Source organism: Cherax quadricarinatus, chromosome 37, assembly GCF_038502225.1.
Source record: "Cherax quadricarinatus isolate ZL_2023a chromosome 37, ASM3850222v1, whole genome shotgun sequence".
Lineage (NCBI taxonomy): Eukaryota > Metazoa > Arthropoda > Malacostraca > Decapoda > Parastacidae > Cherax > Cherax quadricarinatus.
The window spans coordinates 11,661,004-11,678,587 of record NC_091328.1 but is presented as its reverse complement, the minus strand read 5'-3'; the positions used below and the strand labels follow the sequence as shown (position 1 = coordinate 11,678,587).

At 50.4% G+C, this 17,584-nt stretch overlaps 1 protein-coding gene across 2 annotated transcripts in view; it reads left to right on the top strand.

Moving 5' to 3' along the window:
- The window catches only part of stx (ubiquitin-like domain-containing protein stuxnet), a 420,592-nt gene that overhangs the window by 110,209 nt on the left and 292,799 nt on the right, over window positions 1–17,584 (top strand). Inside the window, exon 2 of one of the 2 annotated variants that reach the window (XM_070091884.1) lies at window positions 7,237–7,324. In XM_070091884.1, coding sequence (XP_069947985.1) covers window positions 7,237–7,324 — 88 coding nt within the window. Of the gene's footprint in view, window positions 1–7,236; window positions 7,325–8,665; window positions 8,693–17,584 lie in introns of those variants that run through there. The other variant, XM_070091885.1, reaches the window with a different exon arrangement.

Genomic DNA, 17,584 nt, shown 5'->3' with positions numbered 1-17,584 from the left:
GCCCATGATGATCCTTTTCAAATCACTTGTTCTCTCTAGGCTGGAATACTGCTGTACATTAACATCTCCATTCAAAGCAGGTGAAATCGCAGATCTAGAGAGTGTACAGAGATCCTTTACTGCACGTATAAGTTCTGTCAAGCACCTTAACTACTGGGAACGCTTGGAAGCACTTGACTTGTACTCGTTGGAACGCAGGAGGGAGAGATATATCATAATCTACACTTGGAAAATCTTGGAAGGAATGGTCCCAAATCTGCACACAAAAATCACTCCCTACGAAAGTAAAAGACTGGGCAGGCGATGCAAAATGCCCCCAATAAAAAGTAGGGGCGCCATTGGTACACTAAGAGAAAACACCATAAGTGTCCGGGGCCCAAAACTGTTCAACAGCCTCCCATCAAGCATTAGGGGAATTGCCAATAAACCCCTGGCTGCCTTCAAGAGAGAGCTGGACAGATACCTAAAGTCAGTGCCGGATCAGCCGGGCTGTGGCTCGTACGTTGGACTGCGTGCGGCCAGCAGTAACAGCCTATTTGATCAGGCCCTGATCCATCGGGAGGTCTGGTCATGGACCGGGCCGCGGGGGCGTTGATCCCCGAAATAACCTCCAGGTAACCTCCAGGTAGGGGACTAAGGGACTACCAAGGCTAAGGGACTGAACACCTTTAAATTACCTTTCTATTTTTCCACCGTCTTCAGCATGTATTCTCAATATCGCACTGAATCACTACTGGCGAAAGATCGTTGTGAATACGCATTGACAGGTGTTGCAGGTGTCTGAGTCATCAACCTATCTGCACTGAATACTATTAATGTCATAAAATTTGCTTACGTGTGACCTGAGATTTACCTGTGACCTATTTCAGGAATTTTTCTACTCCGACGGCCCGGCCAGGGGCCAGGCCTCCCTGTGCATTCCTGGTCATCTAGGCTGTTGTTGTTGTTGGAGGGCCGCTGGCCATCTATCCATTGCAGCCTGGTTCATCTGGCACACCGCGGAGGTAGTGACTTAGTTTCCTCTTGACCTCCGTACTTGTCCTAGCAGTATTTCTGGTATGTGCTGGTAGCAGGTTAAACAGTCTAGGACCACCTATGTTGATACTGTTTTCGTGTTGCAGCCGTGGCCGTGAAGACTAGGTCCAGCCTTGTTGGTTCTCTGGTTGTATCCCTGACCAGTGTGAATCTGCGTGTGTGTGTGTGTGTGTGTGTGTGTGTGTGTGTGTGTGTGTGTGTGTGTGTGCGTGTGCGTGTGCGTGTGTGTGTGTGTGTGTACTCACCTAATTGTGGTTGCAGGGATCGATTCATAGCTCCTGGCTCCTGTGTGTGTACTCACCTATTTGTAGTTGCAGAGGTCGATTCATTGCTCCTGTGTGTGTATGCTCACCTAATTGTGGTTGCAGGGGTCGATTCACAGCTCCTGGCCCCGCCTCTACACATTTCACTGTGTGTGTGTGTGTGTGTGTGTGTGTGTGTGTGTGTGTGTGTGTGTAACATCAACAACATTATCCATTATATGATAACAACTTCCCCCTGCAAGCAGGGGGGGGAAGGTGCAATTATAGCAGGGGGAGGGAGAGGGGAAAGCAGCCTTTGTAAATAAAAAAAAGGAGACCAGAACTGAAAGGGGATTTAAAGTATCGGGCGTTGGGTAAGCCTTAGGTCTGTGTGGGAGGTCAAAAAATGCTCTCGAAGCCAGCCACGGGTACGCCACAGGCAAGCACAGCGGAAGAGTGCCAGATAATGAATGCCAATGTAAGAGGATATGAGACGAGAGGAAGGGGGGAAGGGGGTGGGGGTTGGAGTGGGTGAAATGTTTGTTTACATGCGATCAGCTGTTTTTGGCAGTAGACCAGCTGGGTAGCAAGCACCCAGCCAGCTGAGAGGCTTGCTTGAAAGTGCACCTCACTTCAGTGACTGGTACCTAGGGTAGGTAGTGGATAGATAGATAGATTGAGAGAGAGAGAGAGAGAGAGAGAGAGAGATTAAAACTAAAAAAAATGTTTGTGTAGACAGGTTAAGACTGTAGAAGGCTTGGCATTTGGGGGAGTGTGGGAGAGGCTGTGGGAAGGAGTGTGTGTAAGGGGGTTAGAATGTGGATATGTTGTGTTGCCATGACGATCTAATTGGATGTAGGTGCAAGAGGCAACAAGTACATGATGAATACACAAGAACAGAGTAAGTCTTCATTTTAATATTGGCTTATTGATAAACTCCGGTACCTGTGTTGCAGGCCTGCATCACTTGTATTGCAGTCCTGCAATACCTGTATTTGCGGACCTACAGTACTCGTGTTTGCAGTCGTGCAGTGCTTGTGCTGCAGGCCGGCAGTGCTTTTGTTGTGTTGCAGGCCGGCAGTGCTTGTGTTGTGTTGCAGGCCGGCAGTGCTTGTATTGTGTTGCAGGCCGGCAGTGTTTGTATTGTGTTGCAGGCCGGCAGTGCTTGTATTGTGTTGCAGGCCGGCAGTGCTTGTATTGTGTTGCAGGCCGGCAGTACAGGGATGTGCTATTAGCACCGGCTAGTAACAGTCACAATTTTCATTCAACAAGGGAAGTAGTTAGAAGTGTAGGTGAGAGTGTAGGAGACAGGAGGAAGAACCTCAGACTGTGCTAAGTGGAGGTTCTGAAGTCAGTGGTCAACACGTGGGAAGCCGTCTTGACACTGTTTATCGTAGAATGTGAAGAGGCATGCGGGAGGTATTGCTGAGCCTCCAGATCAACCAAACTGTTCTGATGCCTCCATTCCTTGGACGGCTCCCAAGACTCTTATCTATCAGCAGGATGACGGACGCTTGACAGAGATAAACTAGTTTGACGGCCAACATTCAGCTTACAGTAGAAGGTACATATATTTGTCAAATCACTCTCATATACAGTGGAAGATTTGCAGGTGAATATATTAGAATGAGAGGCAGGGTAGATGATGCAAAAATCCCTCCACTGGGGTTAACCTAGTTAACCAGGCAAGCACTAGACGAGCCTGGCCCATGGCGGGGCTCCGAGAGTAGTAGGACTCTCGAAACTCATCAGAGGTATATCAAAGGAGGGGCACAGTAAGTACACTGAGAGACATGGCCATTGGAGGTACATGATTGAAGGTACGTGGCTATTCAACACCATCCTTTTGGATGTAAGAGAAATTATGAATTGACCCAACTGTTCAAAAGGAAAATGAGGCCAGTTAAATGCTTCTTTCCCGGCTTACACACACTCACACTCCTACTTTTCTCTCTTGTGTGTAAAATCACACGGTAGGTTAGTTTAGTAAGGTCACTATTCCACCACTTCTACCACATTATTATTATAATCAAGGGGGAAGCGCTAAACCCGGAGGATTATACAGCGCCTGGGGGAGGATGTGGAAGGCATTCAGGCTTAATTCGGGGAACTGGAGCACAGATCCAATTCCCTAAATCGAGAGCCCCTCACCAACATCAAGGAACCTTCCTTGAGGGGCACTTCTACCACAACAACAATCCATCACTATTCCACGGTCACTAACAAGCAGCTTACCAACTCGGCCATTGCCGCCTCTTGCTTTCCGAATCTCCCGCGTAGCAGTAGCAGCAACAGTAGCAACAGCAATTGCAGCAGCAGTAGCAACAACAGCAACAGCAGTTGCAGCAGCAGTAGCAACAGCAGTTGCAGCAGCAATAGCAGCATCAGAAACAGTGGAAATAGTAAAAGCAGCGGCAACAACAGTAGCAACAACAGTAATTCAGATGTACACTTACATCAACACTCTTTCAATCCCAGAGGTAGTGATTAAACTCTCAGTATATATGCAGTGATGTACACACACATGTCTCAGTGTATATACCTAGTGACCAGCAGTTTGAGCTTAGCCCAGATAGTGTTTTTGTTTTTCATTAAACAAAATTAAGTACACCGTCTGTGTGTTGGGACATTATAGTATTAGTTGCTTAGTGGGATCAAAGACTGCCTCCGTCATGAGGGGAAATACCAATAGACACCTGGCTGCCTTCAAGAGGGAGCTGGACAGATACCTAAAGTTAGTACCTGATCAGCCGGGCTGTGGTTCGTACTTTGGATTACGTGCGGCCAACAGTAACAGTCTAGTTGATCAGGCCCGATCCACCGGGGGAACTTGTCAAAGACAACAGTATTGGTATCTGACTTAGAGGAGGGGGGGGGGTTGTGTGTGTGTGTGTGTGTGTGTGTGTGTGTGTGTGTGTGTGTGTGTGTACTCACCTAGTTGTACTCACCTAGTTGAGGTTGCGGGGGTCGAGTCCGAGCTCCTGGCCCCGCCTCTTCACTGATCGCTACTAGGTCACTCTCCCCGAGCCGTGAGCTTTATCATACCTCTGCTTAAAGCTATGTATGGATCCTGCCTCCACTACATCGCTTCCCAAACTATTCCACTTACTGACTACTCTGTGGCTGAAGAAATACTTCCTAACATCCCTGTGATTCATCTGTGTCTTTAGCTTCCAACTGTGTCCCCTTGTTACTGTGTCCAATCTCTGGAACATCCTGTCTTTGTCCACCTTGTCAATTCCCCTCAGTATTTTGTATGTCGTTATCATGTCCCCCCTATCTCTCCTGTCCTCCAGTGTCGTCAGGTTGATTTCCCTTAACCTCTCCTCGTAGGACATACCTCTTAGCTCTGGGACTAGTCTTGTTGCAAACCTTTGCACTTTCTCTAGTTTCTTTACGTGCTTGGCTAGGTGTGGGTTCCAAACTGGTGCCGCATACTCCAATATGGGCCTAACGCTACTGCTATTACTGCTGCAGTTGCTTCTGTTAATATTACTGCTGTTGGTACTTCTGCTCCTGCTGCTACACCTACTGCTGATACTGCTTGTGGCAATGCTGTTGCTGAACACCGAGCGTATATCTGCACACTCCTGATGAACAGCTCTAGGGAGAATACCAACGGAATAGCTGGTGAGGGATCTGAGGGGGTGAAGGGGGAGTGGAACATGGGAGAAAGAAGGGGAGAAGGAGGGGATGGAGGAGGGGAGATGGAGAGATAGCAAAAAAAAAAAAATGGTTATTTGTAGGAGGGTGAAAAGAGGGGAAACGTTGAGTGTCACTAGGACCAATGAGTGCCACTGCGAACAGTGCCACTATAATTGACACTGAATATTGAGTGCCACAATGAACAGTGAGTGCCACTATGAACAGTGAGTGCCACAATGAACAGTGAGTGCCACTATGAACAGTGAGTGCCACAATGAACAGTGAGTGCCACAATGAACAGTGAGTGCCACTGTGAACAGTACCACAATGAACAGTGAGTGCCACTGTGAACAGTACCACCATGAACAGTGCCACAATGAACAGTGAGTGCCACTGTGAACAGTACCACTGTGAACAGTGCCACAATGAACAGTGAGTGCCACTATGAACAATGAGTGCCCTGTATAAACATCCGTGGCCCCATACTATTCAGCGTCTTACCAGAAGACATCAGAAACATTGCTGGGACAAGTGAAGAGGAAGTCTTCAAGAGGAAAGAGAACAAGTATCTCCAGGCGCCAGATCAATCAGGCTGTGCTGGATATGTGGGCCAGCGGGTCGCCAGCAGCAATAACCTGGTTGACCAGACAGGTCTGGCCCAAGGCAGGGCTCAGAAGCCGGAAAAACTCTAGAAACATTGAGAGTCATGAATAAACAGAAAGATAGTCTGGGGAAATCAAACTGGGGTCCTGGTAGCGTCAGGTCCAGCGCTTTATCCGCTGAGCTACGGGGCTGGATCTGCCACTACCAGGAACACGGTTCGATCCCCTTCCCCCGTCGTCCATCTTTCAGCTTATTAGTTTACAGTCGTTTATTACGTCTTAAATCTAGTTCACTGAATGTTGTCATAAACAGCGAGTGCCACAGTAAACACTGAGTGCCACATAAACTGATTGCTACCATAAAGCGGAGAATGTTTACACACACACACACACACACACACACACACACACACACACACACACACACACACACACACACCAACCTGCCCCATACGCACAAACTTATACGTATCCTGGCCTGGTTTGAGAGCAGGTCGCGGGGGCGGTGATCCTAGAAGTCGACTACTAGTAAGTTATACGTAGATGCTTCTGTTTCCACCTAACAATAAACGTTCCATGCTGAAGTTGATGTATTGAGTGTGCCTCCTCCCTCGTCTCACCCACATCATTCCACAACTCTACCACCCCGAGATTACAACACCGTCTCACCCACATCATTCCACAACTCTACCACCCCGAGATTACAACACCGTCTCACCCACATCATTCCACAACTCTACCACCCCGAGATTACAACACCGTCTCATCCACATCATTCCACAACTCTACCACCCCGAGATTACAACACCGTCTCATCCACATCATTCCACAACTCTACCACCCCGAGATTACAACACCGTCTCACCCACATCATTCCACAACTCTACCACCCCGAGATTACAACATTGACAGAGAAGTGCTACTGTATGGGTAGTATATTCTCATTATTTTCTGACGAGCCAAGTTATCACTGGATATATATACCGAAAGGTGTGTATATCTCATTGTATATACACTGAGAGGTGTATCTCGTATAATCACTGAAAGGTGACTATAGTCCATACTTTAGGTATTAAAGTATCTTGACTGGTGGTGGACAGGTGACATGCAGCCTTAATAATGATCCTTGGAGTGGTTGACAGGCTAAATTGTGGCCAGTTAACTACCCAAGTCAGTCAAGGAGAACCTACTTTGATGGATGACTCACCTAGACAGGTGTTTACAGGGGTTATTATATCCACAGATGTTTTAAGTAAGAGAGAACATCTACCCCCTCTGACTCACTTAAAATGTGTTGAACAGGTAAGTGTGATGAACAAGCGTGCTGAACAAAGGTGCTGAACAAACAAGCTTGTTAAGCAAACGTGATGAACAAACATATGTGATAAATTATCTATTCTAAAGGTGTTGCAAAGGTCGCTGTGTGACTGATGTTGGTATTTGTGTGTGTGTGTGTGTGTGTGTGTGTGTGTGTGTGTGTGTGTGTGTGTGTGTGTGTGTGTGTGTGTGTGTGTGTGATCTGTTGAATGTTCTGTTGTGTTATACCTGTTTAATTTGACATGTTGGTGACGTGACAGGTGTTTAACATGACAGAGCGTTAACCTGGCATGCATTAATGTATTTTTTTTTTTGACTGACTGGTGTTAACGGAAATTGTTTGCCATACGGGTTTAGCGTTTTGCCCTGGCTAATGTGACCTTTGTCTCGTACAGGCATCTGCGTGAAGGCACCCTAGAGGAGAACAGCATCATTGATGGAGCCAGGATCACTCTCCTACCCTCCGTGGAGACTGGACTACTGGTGAGTACTGTCTAGTACCTGTACTCTCCTACCCTCCGTGGAGACTGGACTACTGGTGAGTACTGTCTAGTACCTTACTCTCCTACCCTCCGTGGAGACTGGACTACTGGTGAGTACTGTCTAGTACCTGTACTCTCCTACCCTCCGTGGAGACTGGACAACTGGTGAGTACTGTCTAGTACCTGTACTCTCCTACCCTCCGTGGAGACTGGACTACTGGTGAGTACTGTCTAGTACCTTACTCTCCTACCCTCCGTGGAGACTGGACTACTGGTGAGTACTGTCTAGTACCTGTACTCTCCTACCCTCCGTGGAGACTGGACTACTGGTGAGTACTGTCTAGTACCTGTTCTCTCCTACCCTCCGTGGAGACTGGATTACTGGTGAGTACTGTCTAGTACCTGTACTCTCCTACCCTCCGTGGAGACTGGACTACTGGTGAGTACTGTCTAGTACCTGTACTCTCCTACCCTCCGTGGAGACTGGACTACTGGTGAGTACTGTCTAGTACCTGTACTCTCCTACCCTCCGTGGAGACTGGACTACTGGTGAGTACTGTCTAGTACCTGTACTCTCCTACCCTCCGTGGAGACTGGACTACTGGGGAGTACTGTCTAGTACCTTACTCTCCTACCCTCCATGGAGACTGGACTACTGGTGAGTACTGTCTAGTACCTGTATTCTCCTACCCTCCGTGGAGACTGGACTACTGGTGAGTACTGTCTAGTACCTTACTCTCCTACCCTCCGTGGAGACTGGACTACTGGTGAGTACTGTCTAGTACCTGTACTCTCCTACCCTCCGTGGAGACTGGACTACTGGTGAGTACTGTCTAGTACCTGTATTCTCCTACCCTCCGTGGAGACTGGACTACTGGTGAGTACTGTCTAGTACCTGTACTCTCCTACCCTCCGTGGAGACTGGACTACTGGTGAGTACTGTCTAGTACCTGTACTCTCCTACCCTCCGTGGAGACTGGGCTACTGGTGAGTACTGTCTAGTACCTGTACTCTCCTACCCTCCGTGGAGACTGGGCTACTGGTGAGTACTGTCTAGTACCTTACTCTCCTACCCTCCGTGGAGACTGGACTACTGGTGAGTACTGTCTAGTACCTGTACTCTCCTACCCTCCGTGGAGACTGGGCTACTGGTGAGTACTGTCTAGTACCTTACTCTCCTACCCTCCGTGGAGACTGGACTACTGGTGAGTACTGTCTAGTACCTGTACTCTCCTACCCTCCGTGGAGACTGGACTACTGGTGAGTACTGTCTAGTACCTGTACTCTCCTACCCTCCGTGGAGACTGGACTACTGGTGAGTACTGTCTAGTACCTTACTCTCCTACCCTCCGTGGAGACTGGACTACTGGTGAGTACTGTCCAGGGTAAACACAAGTGGTGGGCGGCCACTGGAGTGGGCGTAGGTGCGGGTGGTGGGCAGCCGCTGGAGTAGGCGTAGGTGCGGGTGTTGGGCGGCCGCTGGGGTGGGCGTAGACACGGGTGGCGGGCGGCCGCTGGGGTGGGCGTAGACACGGGTGGTGGGCGTCCGCTGGGGTGGGCGTAGACACGGGTGGTGGGCGGCCGCTGGGGTGGACGTAGACACGGGTGGTGGGCGTAGACACGGGTGTTGGGCGGCCGCTGGTGTGGGCGTAGACATGGGTGGTGGGCGGCTGCTGGGGTGGGCGTAGACACGGGTGGTGGGCGGCCGCTGGTGTGGGCGTAGACACGGGTGGTGGGCGGCCGCTGGGGTGGGCGTAGACACGGGTGGTGGGCGGCCGCTGGGGGGAGCGTAGACACGGGTGGTGGGTGGCCGCTGGGGTGGGCGTAGACACGGGTGGTGGGCGGCCGCTGGGGTGGGCGTAGACACGGGTGGTGGGCGGCCGCTGGGGGGAGCGTAGACACGGGTGGTGGGTGGCCGCTGGGGTGGGCGTAGACACGGGTGGTGGGCGGCCGCTGGGGTGGGCGTAGACACGGGTGGTGGGCGGCCGCTGGGGTGGGCGTAGACACGGGTGGTGGCCGGCCGCTGGGGGGGCGTAGACACGGGTGGTGGGTGGCCGCTGGGGTGGGCGTAGACATGGGTGGTGGGCGGCCGCTGGGGTGGGCGTAGACACGGGTGGTGGGCGGCCGCTGGGGTGGGCGTAGACACGGGTGGTGGGCGGCCGCTGGGGTGGGCGTAGACACGGGTGGTGGGCGGCCACGGGGGAATGTGCAGTGTCATATCTTTCTTGAGTTCTATTGTTCGTTGGTTACAGTGTTTACACTGTACCTGGGGATGGGTCGAGTACCTGGCCTGGTGGATCAGTGGGGTGGGCAGTAGTACACGGGTGTAGTGGGCAGTGTAGCTGGGTGTGGGGCAGTAGACACGGGATGTAGTGGGCGTGTACGGGGTGTAGTGTGCAGTGTCAGCCTTGATGTATTGTTCGAGGTTACAGTGTTTACACTGTACCTGCTGGATACAAGGTCAAGAGTACCTGGCCTAGTGGATCAGTGTAGTGAGTGAGGCAGTGTAGCCTGGATGTAGTGAGGCAGTGTAGCCTGGATGTAGTGAGGCAGTGTAGCCTGGGTGTAGTGAGGCAGTGTAGCCTGGATGTAGTGAGGCAGTGTAGCCTGGGTGTAGTGAGGCAGTGTAGCTGGGTGTAGTGTAGTGAGTAGTGAGGCAGTGTAGCCTGGGTGTAGTGAGGCAGTGTAGCCTGGATGTAGTGAGGCAGTGTAGCCTGGGTGTAGTGAGGCAGTGTAGCCTGGATGTAGTGAGGCAGTGTAGCCTGGGTGTAGTGAGGCAGTGTAGCCTGGGTGTAGTGTAGCCTGGGTGTAGTGAGGCAGTGTAGCCTGGATGTAGTGAGGCAGAGTAGCCTGAATGTAGTGAGGTAGTGTAGCCTGGGTGTAGTGAGGCAGTGTAGCCTGGATGTAGTGAGGCAGTGTAGCCTGGGTGTAGTGAGGCAGTGTAGCCTGGATGTAGTGAGGCAGTGTAGCCTGGATGTAGTGAGGCAGTGTAGCCTGGATGTAGTGAGGCAGTGTAGCCTGGATGTAGTGAGGCAGTGTAGCCTGGATGTAGTGAGGCAGAGTAGCCTGCATGTAGTAGCCTGGGTGTAGTGAGGCAGTGTAGCCTGGATGTAGTGAGGCAGTGTAGCCTGGGTGTAGTGAGGCAGTGTAGCCTGGATGTAGTGAGGCAGTGTAGCCTGGGTAGTAGGCAGAGGGGTGTAGTGAGGCAGTGTAGCCTGGATGTAGTGATGCATTGTAGCCTGGGTGTAGTGTAGCCTGGATGTAGTGAGGCAGTGTAGCCTGGGTGTAGTGAGGCAGTGTAGCCTGGGTGGAGAGAGGCAGTGTAGCAGTGTAGCTGGGTGAGGCAGTGTAGCCTGGATGTAGTGAGGTGAGGCAGTGTAGCCTGGGTGTAGTGAGGCAGTGTAGCCTGGGTGTAGTGAGCCTGGGTGTAGTGAGGCAGTGTAGCCTGGGTGTAGTGAGGCAGTGTAGCCTGGATGTAGTGATGTGTAGCCTGGGTAGTGAGGCAGTGTAGCCTGGGTGTAGCAGAGGGGTGTAGTGAGGCAGTGTAGCCTGGGTGTAGTGAGGCAGTGTAGGATGTAGTGAGGCAGTGTAGCCTGGGTGTAGTGAGACAGTGTAGCCTGGGTGTAGTGAGACTGGGTGTAGTGAGGCAGTGTAGCCTGGGTGTAGTGAGGCAGTGTAGCCTGGGTGTAGTGAGGCAGTGTAGCCTGGGTGTAGTGAGGCAGTGTAGCCTGGGTGTGTAGCCTGGGTGTAGTGAGGCAGTGTAGCCTGGGTGTAGTGAGGCAGTGTAGCCTGGGTGTAGTGAGGGAGTGTAGTGTAGCCTGGATGTAGTGAGGCAGTGTAGCAGTGTAGCCTGGGTGTAGCGAGGCAGTGTAGCCTGGGTGTAGTGAGGTAGTGTAGCCTGGGTGTAGTGAGGTAGTGTAGCCTGGGTGTAGTAAGGCAGTGTAGCCTGGGTGTAGTGAGGGGTATAGTGAGGCAGTGTAGCCTGGGTGTAGTGAGGGGTATAGTGAGGCAGTGTAGTGAGGCAGTGTAGCCTGGATGTAGTGAGGCTGGGTGTAGTGAGGCAGTGTAGCCTGGGTGTAGTGAGGCAGTGTAGGGTGTAGTGAGGCAGTGTAGCCTGGGTGTAGTGAGGGAGTGTAGCCTGGGTGTAGTGAGGCAGTGTAGCCTGGGTGTAGTGTAGTGAGGCAGTGTAGCCTGGGTGTAGTGAGGCAGTGAGGCAGTGTAGCCTGGATGTAGTGAGGCAGTGTAGCCTGGATGTAGTGAGGCAGTGTAGCCTGGATGTAGTGAGGCAGTGTAGCCTGGGTGTAGTGAGGCAGTGTAGCCTGGGTGTAGTGAGGCAGTGTAGCCTGGATGTAGTGAGGCAGTGTAGCCTGGATGTAGTGAGGCAGTGTAGCCTGGGTGTAGTGAGGCAGTGTAGCCTGGATGTAGTGAGGCAGTGTAGCCTGGGTGTAGTGAGACAGTGTAGCCTGGGTGTAGTGAGACAGTGTAGCCTGGGTTTAGAGAGGCAGTGTAGCCTGGGTGTAGAGAGGCAGTGTAGCCTGGGTGTAGTGAGGTAGTGTAGCCTGGGTGTAGTGAGGCAGTGTAGCCTGGGTGTAGTGAGGCAGTGTAGCCTGGGTGTAGTGAGGCATTGTGACCTGGGTGTAGTGAGGTAGTGTGGCCTGGGTGTAATGAGGCAGTGTAGCCTGGGTGTAGTGAGGCAGTGTGACCTGGGTGTAGTGAGGCAGTGTGGCTTGGGTGTAATGAGGCAGTGTAGCCTGGGTATAGTGAGGCAGTGTAGCCTGGGTATAGTGAGGCAGTGTAGCCTGGGTATAGTGAGGCAGTGTAGCCTGGGTGGAGAGAGGCAGTGTAGCCTGGGTGTAGTGAGGCAGTGTAGCCTGGGTGTAGTGAGGCAGTGTAGCCTGGGTGTTGTGAGGCAGTGTAGCCTGGATGTAGTGAGGCAGTGTAGCCTGGGTGTAGTGAGGCAGTGTAGCCTGGGTGTAGTGAGGCAGTGTAGCCTGGGTGTAGTGAGGTAGTGTAGCCTGGGTGTAGTGAGGCAGTGTAACCTGGATGTAGTGAGGTAGTGCAGCCTGGGTGTAGTGAGGCAGTGTGACCTGGGTGTAGTGAGGTAGTGTGGCCTGGGTGTAGTGAGGCAGTGTAGCCTGGGTGTAGCGAGGCAGTGTAGCTTGGGTATAGTGAGGCAGTGTAGTTTGGATGTAGTGAGGCAGTGTAGCCTGGGTATAGTGAGGCAGTGTAGCCTGGGTATAGTGAGGCAGTGTAACCTGGGTGTAGTGAGGCAGTGTAGCCTGGATGTAGTGAGGCAGTGTAGCCTGGGTGTAGTGAGGCAGTGTAGCCTGGGTGTAGTGAGGCAGTGTGACCTGGGTGTAGTGAGGCAGTGTAGCCTGGGTGTAGTGAGGCAGTGTAGCCTGGGTGTAGTGAGGCAGTGTAGCCTGGGTGTAGTGAGGCAGTGTAGCCTGGGTGTAGTGAGGCAGTGTAGCCTGGGTGTAGTGAGACAGTGTAGCCTGGGTGTAGTGAGGCAGTGTAGCCTGGATGTAGTGAGGCAGTGTAGCCTGGATGTAGTGAGGCAGTGTAGCCTGGATGTAGTGAGGCAGTGTAGCCTGGGTGTAGTGAGGCAGTGTAGCCTGGGTGTAGTGAGGCAGTGTAGCCTGGATGTAGTGAGGCAGTGTAGCCTGGATGTAGTGAGGCAGTGTAGCCTGGGTGTAGTGAGGCAGTGTAGCCTGGATGTAGTGAGGCAGTGTAGCCTGGGTGTAGTGAGGCAGTGTAGCCTGGGTGTAGTGAGGCAGTGTGGCCTGGGTGTAGTCAGACAGTGTAGCCTGGGTGTAGAGAGGCAGTGTAGCCTGGGTGTAGAGAGGCAGTGTAGTCTGGGTGTAGTGAGGTAGTGTAGCCTGGATGTAGTGAGGCAGTGTAGTCTGGGTGTAGTGAGGCAGTGTAGCCTGGGTGTAGTGAGGCATTGTGACCTGGGTGTAGTGAGGTAGTGTGGCCTGGGTGTAATGAGGCAGTGTAGCCTGGGTGTAGTGAGGCAGTGTGACCTGGGTGTAGTGAGGCAGTGTGGCTTGGGTGTAATGAGGCAGTGTAGCCTGGGTATAGTGAGGCAGTGTAGCCTGGGTATAGTGAGGCAGTGTAGCCTGGGTATAGTGAGGCAGTGTAGCCTGGGTGTAGTGAGGCAGTGTGACCTGGGTGTAGTTAGGTAGTGTGGCCTGGGTGTAGTGAGGCAGTGTATCCTGGGTGTAGTGAGGCAGTGTAGCCTGGGTGTAATGAGGCAGTGTAGCCTGGGTATAGTGAGGCAGTGTAGTTTGGATGTAGTTAGGCAGTGTAACCTGGGTATAGTGAGGCAGTGTAGCCTGGGTATAGTGAGGCAGTGTAGCCTGGATGTAGTGAGGCAGTGTAGCCTGGGTGTAGTGAGGCAGTGTAGCCTGGATGTAGTGAGGCAGTGTAGCCTGGGTGTAGTGAGGCAGTGTAGCCTGCGTGTAGCGAGGCAGTGTAGCCTGGATATAGTGAGGCAGTGTAGCCTGGATGTAGTGAGGCAGTGTAGCCTGGATGCATTGAGGCAGTGTAGGCTGGATGCAGTGAGGCAGTGTAGCCTGTGTGTAGTGAGGCAGACCTGGTCAATACATGTCACAGACCAGGTCAGTACATACCTCATGTCAGGTCCTTTAGACCTGGTCAATACCTATATTCGGACCTACCTACCTACCTACCTACCTACCTGGAATTTTTCGAGAGGCAACGCCCTCGCGGCCCGGTCCTGGACCAAGCATCCCGGTAGATTCCCTGATCAACGAAGGTGGTGGTGCTGGCTGCGCGAAGTCAAAGGGAACCTGAAGACAGCCATGGGGTTCTTTAGTAATCTTCCTTATGTATGAAGGAAGGACGTTGAAAAGTCTTGGTCCCTTCACACTTATTGAGATTTAACTTAGTGTACTCACTTCATCCCTTCTTTTCATTTAGAGTATTGTGTACTGTCTGCTAAGACTCTTGCTTTCATGGGAAATGATTTGTGTGAGCAGATTTGGGACCAATTCCTCTAGAATTTTTCATGTGTAGATTATAACACTATTGGTACCTGTTTCTCCTACGTTCCAAGGAGTACATATCGTGACTTTAAACTTTCCCCGGTCTACACACAGACCTGGTCACTACATACACAGACCTGATCGGTACATACAAAGACCTGGTTAATGCATACACACAGACCTGGTCAATACAAACACACATACCTGGTCAACACATACACATGGTCAATACACACACACACCATGGTCAATACATACACACACCTTGTCAATACATACACACACCTGGTCAGTGCATATACACACACCTGGTCAGTACATACACACACACCTGGTCAGTACATACACACACACCTGGTCAGTACATACACACCTGGTCAATACATACACACACATACACCTGGTCAACATACACAAGTTTATCCTGTCTATCTTAAAGTGTAGAAAACAACTGCTTGTTGTTGTTCTCTAGTTGACCGAACGTTCATAAAATAAAGCTAGGTAATAACGTTCAAAAACAAACGAATTAAAATGCTGACGAACTGGTGTGTGGTATATATGTGTCTGAGGAGATTAATAATAGTCCAAATGTGGAAAAAAAAAGTCAGAAATAAAAGAGTTGAAGTACTTATCAGAGCGAAAATGATAGAACAAAGCGAATGAAAAAAAAACCAGTGGGAAGTTTAAATAATGCTGAGATTATGCCACTGAAACCAGTGGTAGGAGATTATACCACTGAAACCAGTGGTAGGAGATTATACCACTGAAACCAGTGGTAGGAGATTTTACCACGGAAACCAGTGGTACATTATAGCATTGAAACCAGTGGTAGGAGATTATACCACTGAAACCAGTGGTAGGAGATTATACCACTGAAACCAGTGGTAGGAGATTATACCACTGAAACCAGTGGTAGGAGATTATACCACTGAAACCAGTGGTAGGAGATTATACCACGGAAACCAGTGGTACATTATAGCAATGAAACCAGTGGTAGGAGATTATACCACTGAAACCAGTGGTAGGAGATTATACCACTGAAACCAGTGGTAGGAGATTATACCACTGAAACCAGTGGTAGGAGATTATACCACTGAAACCAGTGGTAGGAGATTATACCACTGAAACCAGTGGTACATTATAGCAATGAAACCAGTGGTAGGAGATTATACCACTGAAACCAATGGTAGGAGATTATACCACTGAAACCAGTGGTAGGAGATTATACCACGGAAACCAGTGGTAGGAGATTATACCACGGAAACCAGTGGTACATTATAGCAATGAAACCAGTGGTAGGAGATTATACCACTGAAACCAGTGGTAGGAGATTATACCACTGAAACCAGTGGTAGGAGATTATACCACTGAAACCAGTGGTAGATTATACCACTGAAACCAGTGGTAGGAGATTATACCACTGAAACCAGTGGTAGGAGATTATACCACTGAAACCAGTGGTAGGAGATTATACCACTGAAACCAGTGGTAGGAGATTATACCACTGAAACCAGTGGTAGGAGATTATACCACTGAAACCAGTGGTACATTATAGCACTGAAACCAGTGGTAGGAGATTATACCACTGAAACCAATGGTAGGAGATTATACCACTGAAACCAGTGGTAGGAGATTATACCACTGAGACCAGTGGTAGGAGATTATACCACTGAAACCAGTGGTAGGAGATTATACCACTGAAACCAATGGTAGGAGATTATACCACGGAAACCAGTGGTAGATTATACCACTGAAACCAGTGGCAGGAACCACAAAAAAAGTGAAAACTTCGGGCAGGCACATATACCTGTTGCGAAACGTTTATTTACGCAACGTTTCACTCACGGTACAGATTTTGTATAGCCTGCTAAACGTTTCGAGAATTTTTCTACCGCCGCAGCCCGGCCCTGGACCAGGCTTGTCTGGGGTTTTTGCCTGATCAACTAGGTAATCCTTTCCTCCCTTTACTCTGGGCGAAACGTTGCATAATCAAGCTCTGGTATGGGTTAAAAGTCGTATAATAAAGCCTTACTGTGGGTGAGACATGTGATTAAGCTCTGTTGTGAGTGAAACGTCTGCATTAAACTCAGTGGATAAAACGTCGTTTAATATAGCTCCACTGTGGCTAAAATCGTCGTATAATTAAACCTCACTGTGGGTGAAACGTGGGGTGTGAAATGTGCATAATAGAGCCTCACTCTGGGTGAAACGTCGTATAATTTGTGTATAATTTCTTACGTTGTATAATTTCTTCGAAATTATACACACAATGTAATTTATTCGTAAATATACGACGTTTTGGCTTAGGAAATGTTTTAGCAAGTGAGAGTAAGTCTGGCTTACCTGTACACGACACCCGGGGTCACTGCCCCCCTCCCTCGGCCCCAGACCAGTCTTCCTGGTTGATGGAATGACCAGTCAGGCTGTTAGTGCTAGTTGCACAAGTCCAGTGTAGGCCCTGCAACCCGGCTAGTCAGGAGCTGACTTGAGGAACTTTTTAAAGGTCCCTCATGTGCGTGTACTCGCTTATTTATGGTTGCAGGGGTCGAGTCACAGGTCCTGGCCCCGCCTATTCGGCGTTAGCTACTAGGTCCACTCTCTCCCTGTTCCAAGAGCTTTATCATGTGTATGTGTGAGTGTAAAGGGGGAGGGAATTGCATTCTTCCTACAATCACTAAGATTTGCGTGTCGTTTCTGGTGATTAGTTAGGGTTGAGTACTTTCAGCCAACCACCACCACCACACTCAGTACCTGCTTTCTACATCTACCAAGAGTTTTTCTCCACAGTCTGGAACACTGTTTCAGACTGTGGAGCAAAACTCTGATCAAGGCTGAGGGACTGATCACCTCAAAACTCCGTCTTCAAGGGTGATGGACTGATTACATCGTCTTCACATCTCTACTGCTTCTGCTAACTCTTCTGTACTCGACTGAAGAAGCCTACTGTGTAGGCGAAACGTTTCAGAATAAAGATGCCTAACTGTTGCACATGTGTTTTACTTGTCAACTGAGAAACATACCCCTCGGCGTATATACAACGAAAGACAAACACCTCGGTGTATATACACTGAGAGAGAGACACCACTCGGTGTATATCTCCTGTGTCACTGTTCTGACTGTCGTATGGTACATACCCCTGGTATCAACTCCACATCAATGTCATCCTTGTCACCAGACGCTGCCTGGCTCTCGTTCCCTCGGCCCTGCCTGCTCCAGGACCTAAGTTCCGCTCTGTCACTCTCCGGCCTAACCAC